Genomic DNA, 6,437 nt, shown 5'->3' on the forward strand with positions numbered 1-6,437 from the left:
CTTGCAGTGAGCTGAGATCACACCACTGCACTCCAGCCTGGGCGACAGAGTGAGACTCCATCTCAAAAAAAGAAAAGAAAAGAAAAGAGACACAGAGACAAAAGTATAGAGAAAGAACAGCGGGCCCAGGGGACTGGCACACTCAGCATGCGAGGACCTGCACCAGCCCCGGTCTCTGAGTTCCCTCCGTATTTTCTGATCATTATTTTTACTCTCTTGGTGAGGGGAGTGTAGCAGGGCAACAGGTGGGGAGAAGGTCAGCAGGGAAACATGTGAGCAAAGGAATCTGTATCATGAATAAGTTCAAGGAAAGGTACTGTGCCTGGATATGCACATAGGCCAGATTTATGTTTCATGTTATACAAACATCTCAGTGTAGCAAAGAAAGAGCAGTATTACTGCCAGCATATCTCATCTCCAGCCACAGGGCGGTTTTCTCCTATCTCAGAATAGAACGAATGGGAACGGTCAGCTTTACACCGAGACATTCCATTCCCAGGGATGAGCAGAAGACAGAAGCCTTCCTCTGATCTCAACAGCAGAGAGTCCTCCCTGTTCACTCCTCCTCAGTACAGACTCTTTATGGGTGTTGGGCTGGGGGATGGTAAGATCTTTCCTTTCCCACAGGGCCATATCTCAGGCTGTCTTAGTGGGGGAAACTTTGGACAATACCCGGAGCTTTCTTGGGCAGAGGTCCCTGCGGCTTTCCACAGTGCACTGTGTCCCCGGTTAACTGAGAATGGAGAATGGCGATGACTGTTACCAAGCATACTGCCTGCAAACATATTGTTAACAAGGCATATCCTGCACAGCCCTAAATCCATTCAACTTTGATTCAATCCAGCACGTTTCTGTGAGCACAGGGTTGGGGCTAAAGTTACAGATTAACAGCATCTCAAAGCAGAACAATTTTTCTTAGTACAGATCAAACTGGAGTTTCTTATGCTGCCTTTTCTACATAGACACAGTAACAATCTGATCTTCCTTTTCCCCACAAAAAGTTGTGCACCCAGAAACCCCCAGATGGGCAAGGGACACTGGTCACGGTGCAGGCTTACCCTGAAGCCGAGTGATGGTCTTCAGCTCCTGGGTCTGCTGCTCCACGTCTGTCTCGCTGTGCCTCCTCATGGCTGCCCTCAGGCCTCCACCCCAGGGACCCTGTGTACCTCAAAGCTTCCCTGGGCTCAGCTGGCTCAGAGCTGCCACTCAGCTTGTCCCCAGAACCTCAGCCCATTATGATGAGAGCCAGGATTCTCAGTGCCTGGGCAACCCTGGAATTGCAGGGCCTCCCTGCCCCATTCTGCCCCCAGCCACCTTGGGGTGGTCTTCAGACGTGTGTCCTAATTGAAACAGGTCTCCTGGCAGCTGCTTGAGGTTTAGGAGCTCTGCCAGGTGCATGTGCTGCTTTCTTTGAGGGGGAGGTTAGTGATGCGTTGGCAGCACCAGCACTCCACACCTGCACTGGGTTCCCTGGCCCCTCCCATGCCACAAACCATCCTCCACAAAGCAGCAGGATGAGCCTGCTAAAACTGTTCTGAAACTGCCTTACGGGACCTCCCTCTGCACCCCCCACCTCCAGCCCAAAGTCTAAACTGCATGCCCTGGGTAACCTGGCTCTTGGGACACCCCCGCCTTATCTCTTCTGACTTATGTCCCTGACCTCTCTGCGCTGCCTGGAGCCCACACTGCTTCACCCCCACTTTTCTTTGGGAATTACCAGGTCTTGGGTTCACGTGTCACTCCAGAAGGGGTAAGTTCTCCATCTCTGCACCCCCTCCACCCTTCCCTTAGAGGGGAGTGCCTGGAGCACCAGGCAGCCTGGAACTATGTGGGGTATGCACGAGATAGGGTACTTCTTCCCAGCCTTGCCTTAGTAGGCTCAGGCAGCTATAACAAGGTGCCGCTGACCAGGTGCGGTGGCTCACACCTGTAATCCCAGCACTTTGGGAGGCTGAGGCGGGTGGGTCACCTGAGGTCAGGAGTTTCAGACCAGTCTGGTCAACATGGTGAAACCCCACTTCTACTAAAAATACAAAAATTAGACTAGTGTGGTGGCAGGTGCCTGTAATCCCAGCTACTTGGGAACCCAGGAGGTGGAGGTTGGAGTAAGCAGAGATCACGCCACTGCACTCCAGCCTGCATGAGAGAGTAAGACTCCATCTCAAAACAAAACAAGGCGTCACCGACTAGGGGGTGTGAACAGCAGCCTGGAGGCTGGGGGGCTGAGATCACGGGTCAGCAGGGCTGGTGTCTCCTTAGGCCCCTCTCCTTGGCTTGCAGATGCTGTCTTTTCTGTGTCCTCACGTGGCCGTCCCTGTGTGTCTATGTCCTAATTTCCTCTTCTTATGAGGACACAAGTCCTGATGGATTAGGGCCCACCCCAATGACCTCATTTTACCTTCATGACCTCTGGAAAGCCCCTGTCTCAAACACAGACATGCAGAGGTACTGGGGGTCAGGGCCTCAAAACAGGAGTGTGAGGGGACCCAAGCCAGCCCGACAATGGCCTTCGCTTATGTGCTGTCACATAGATCCCTTCCCTTTCTGGTCACTGTTTTTGGAAAGCCAGTCCAGGCAAACTCCAGGTTCTGCCTTCTCTCCCTCCCACCCAGGCCTTACCCTCAGGGTGCTGGGATGTCCTGCTAAGGGTGTGGTTCGCTCATCTCCCGCTTGTTCTCCTCGGGGGCTAGGCTTGGAATCTAGCGAGGCAGAGCCTACCTGCTGTCCTTCTTCCTCAGATGTAAAACACCTGAATTTTAGTGGAAGCATGGCTGCCCAGAGCACCCTGCCTTCCTGAGCATCCTGGCACTAGATGCACCTGATGACTTTGTTCAGGTCAACAGAGCAAGAGCAGCAGTAGCAGGTAAGCTGCCCTCTCTCTTCCCTCTTAAATGAGATAAAGACACAATGGCTGAAGCTGGTGCAGCCGCCTGGGGCCATGAGGCAGATTTGGGAACAGAGGCCACTACAGCAGGCAACAGACTGAAATGAGCCTGGTCCCTGATTCCCTGTCAACCCTGGACCACTCACTTGTACTTTTACATGAAAGAAAAATAAAGCTCGGCTGGGCGTGGTGCGCGGTGGCTCACGCCTGTAATCCCAGAACTTTGGGAGGCTGAGGCGGGCGGATCACCTGAGGTTGGGAGTTTGAGACCAGCCTGATCAACATGGATAAAAATACAAAATAAAAATACAAAATTCGCTGGGCATGGTGGCACATACCTCTAATCCCAGCTACTGGGGAAGCTGAGGCAGGAGAATCGCTTGAACCTGGGAGGCGGAGGTTATGGTGAGCCGAGATTGCACCTTGCCCTCCAGCCTAGGCAACAAGAGCAAAACTCCATCTCAAAAATAAATAAATAAATACAAATTAGCCAGGCGTGGTGGTGGGCGCCTGTAATTGCAGCTACCTGGGAGGCTGAGGCAGGAGAATGGCTTGAACCGGTGAGGTGGAAGTTGCCATGAGCCGAGATCGTGCCATTGCGCTCCAGCCTGGGTGACAGAGCGAGACTCTGTCTCAACAACAACACAAAAAACAGAAAAATAAAGCTCCATCTTGCTGAAGTCACTGTCACCTTGAGCTTCCTGTCACTTTGAAAGCCAAGTAGGTACTCAATAAACTTTCTTTCCAGCGCCTGGCAAGGTGAGGCTTGGGGGCTGAGCTGGGTCTGGGGCAGCAAGGACCACGCTGTGGGCCTTCAGTGCCGCGGGGAAGCCAGCTGTAACCCTGATGGACTTATGGAGGTTCCGTCTGGTCTCCACCTCTTCTTCCTCTTGGGGCTCGGGGCTGTGGGAAGACTTGCCCACCCAGAAGCTTTCTTTCTGCACAGACACGGCTACAACAGGCTAGCTCTGCCTCTGGGGAGTGACTTCGGCTAACAGATGAGTGGGGAATGACAGGCAGGTGGGCGTGACCCACAAGCTCCCCCTCTTCCAGTAGCCAGGCTCTGGCCAGCCTAGCCCCTTTTGCTCTGCCCTCTACATGCCAAGTGCTGCAGAGGCAGACTCCCATACAGAGAGGCTGTGGTGGTGTCACGTGGCCTACAGGGCCGGTGCAAACATCTAATTCTGGGGTTTGGCGTTGGGAACTTCCTTGTACATCCTCAGTATGTAACTTGCATGTGATCCTCATATATCAACTGTAGGGTAATAAAGGTGTCATGTGACCTGTCATCATCTTAACCTTCTGATTTGTTTTTCACCTGCTCAGGTAGAAACTTGGGTGGAGAGAAGGATAAGCCATTTATTAACCCCACACCCCTAGCACCAGCTAGCACAAGTCCTAGCACCTTGGACTTGTCGCAGGTGCAGGGGCTAGAAAGGGAATGACAGAGTGCACAAGCAGCCCCTTCTACCCCATGCCCCCTAGGTGGTGTTCCCCAGACACACCCTCTCTGCTGGCAGTGCAGACCATCGTCCCGATACCCTAGACGAGAACCACCACCTAGAGGAGAGCCTCTTCTGCTCCAACTTTCTGGGCAGGTCCCAGGCTGGGGCAGCAGCCGTCTGCAGAGGTTCATCAGGCCTGGCCACGCATGCGGACAGAGGATATGACTGGGGTACCCTAGGGTGTGGGGAGGGTCAGCCTGGGGTCGGGGGACATGAAGGCTGTGTTCCAGACTCCTACTGCCCCCAATCCTCTGTGCCCCGGCCGGAGCTCTCCTAGCTTCGCCGATCTGTAAGAGGCAGAGAGAGACAAGCTCGAACCACATCCGTTGTGGCTTCGCATCACTGTGCCCATTTTATCATGGCAGAAACTGGGTTCCGTAACAAGGACAACAGGCAGTGGGGGCCAGGCCTGGGTCCAATGCAGGGCTTCTCAATCCAGCCTCACTCCTCTTGGGTGCCCACGTGGCTGCTGTGGCCTTGCCACACCCCTCACTCCACGCCCTTCCTCTCAATCTCGGGGCACTCCAGCCCCTCTTGGTTCTTGTAGTTTTTTTTTTTTTTTTTTTTTTCAGTAGAGACAGGGTTTCACCATGTTAGCCAGGATGGTCTCGATCTCCTGACCTCGTGATCCGCCAGTCTTGGCCTCCCAAAGTGCTGGGATTACAGGCTTGAGCCACCGCGCCCGGCCGCCCTCTTGGTTCTTTCTCCTGCAAAGGGAGATCTCCAAGATCTGTCTACTGCGCCCACCCCCAGCTCCAACCCATCTGGGAGTCACATGCTGAGGAGACTGGACCAGAGGGAGGGAACTTGTCTAACCTATCTCGTCGGGCACCCAGGCTTGGCTCCCCAAAACACTGGGCGCTGGAGCTGTGGCATTCACTTCTCGCTAACCCCCAGGCTCTCTCACCTGGGCTCGTGTCTTTGGGGAGCTGCCCAGTCTCCAGGAAGAGCCAGAGGTTGCTGCATTTCTTCGACTCCACTCGCGTCACCCCATAGCTGGCCACAGAGCCTGCAACTGTGGAGCAGGAAATGGAAGGGGGCTGGGGCCTCTGTGCTTCTCAGGATAAGAGAAGCGGGCACAGGCTACTTCCTGACAGATGGGGTGGGTGGGCTCAGGTGGGGCTCCCGCGGAGACCTGGGGCTCCATGTTAGAGTCAGGAATGCAGAACCACAGCCCCAACCCTAGCAGAAACCCACCCCTCAAAGAGCCCAGGCAGGAGCCCTGGAGTACCCACCCACGGCCACTAGTAGGCTCCACTGGAAAGGGTATGGAAACTTCCTCTGAATGAACATCTGCAAGCCAAAGGCCATGCCGGTGCCTGCAAAGGGCCGAGGTCCCTATCAGCCTGTACCCGGGGCTGGCCGGGGCCCACCGGGCCAGGCTCCCAGCACCTACGGGCAGGTGACTTGGCGCCCCCTGCTGGGGAGCCAGCGCGGGGCAGGAGGGTGCGTTCTCTCCCAGCCGCAGAACACCTGGACGCAGCCTACCTGTGACGAAGGTGAAAACGCCCTTCATGAAGGCGTGTGACTGGCATGCGGCATACTCCCCGAGTCCCTGGGGTGGCAGAGGGGGTGTGAAGGCTCGGTCCCCTGCCCTCTTCCTTCACCGCCTCTCCTGTCCTTCCTCTGGGCACACCCTGGCTGTGGAGGAGTGAGACCCTGGGCGCTTGGACACGTCCCACCTCCCCTATGCCCACCCGGACGCCCTGAGACCCCTAGCAAGAGAGTGCCCCCAGCCTCCGCCACTCTTCCCTGACGAGGGCACTCCCACGCCCCAGCCCCTCTGCCTCGCTCAGGTCAGCTTCTGGGATCTGAGGCCTGCGTCCCAGACCGGCCTTCTCACCGGGTGCTTGGCAGCCACGGCGTCGTCCACCCGGGACAGGCCCAAGTTCACCATGGTTTGCAGGGCTCGAGGAGCGGGCCTGCGCATGCGCAGGCGGAGGAGCGGGGCGGGGACCTGGGGGTGTGGCCTAGAGGACAGGCCTGCGCAGTTGCGGCCGGAGGGGCGGGGCCAGGATCTGGGGGCGTGGAACAGACGGGGGTTGGGG

The 6,437-nt window shown here is 56.1% G+C and overlaps 1 protein-coding gene across 1 annotated transcript; it reads right to left on the minus strand.

Annotated features, from left to right (window-relative positions):
* Positions 1-4,218: 4,218 nt before the first annotated feature.
* TMEM141 (transmembrane protein 141) lies at positions 4,219-6,324 on the minus strand. The gene is made up of 5 exons (XM_011957282.1): positions 6,233-6,324; positions 5,878-5,944; positions 5,625-5,708; positions 5,297-5,404; positions 4,219-4,676 (listed from the first exon to the last, which is right to left on the minus strand). The coding sequence occupies exons 1-5, from the start codon at positions 6,317-6,319 to the stop codon at positions 4,663-4,665; spliced, it is 360 nt and encodes a 119-aa protein (XP_011812672.1). The 5' UTR covers positions 6,320-6,324; the 3' UTR covers positions 4,219-4,662.
* Between the last annotated feature and the right edge of the window lie 113 nt (positions 6,325-6,437).

This window comes from Colobus angolensis, unplaced genomic scaffold (assembly GCF_000951035.1).
Source record: "Colobus angolensis palliatus isolate OR3802 unplaced genomic scaffold, Cang.pa_1.0 Scaffold44, whole genome shotgun sequence".
Classification (NCBI taxonomy): domain Eukaryota; kingdom Metazoa; phylum Chordata; class Mammalia; order Primates; family Cercopithecidae; genus Colobus; species Colobus angolensis.

Bases quoted from the DNA above. Each gene is read 5' to 3' on its own strand.
- TMEM141 (XM_011957282.1), bottom strand. From the start codon at position 6,319: ATGCGCAGGCCCGCTCCTCGAGCCCTGCAAACCATGGTGAACTTGGGC. The intron at 5,945-6,232 runs GTGAGAAGGCCG...CTGCCACCCCAG, and splicing joins CCGTGGCTGCCAAGCACCCG to GGACTCGGGGAGTATGCCGC. The intron at 5,405-5,624 runs GTGGGTACTCCA...CCTGCTCCACAG, and splicing joins GAGCCTACTAGTGGCCGTGG to TTGCAGGCTCTGTGGCCAGC.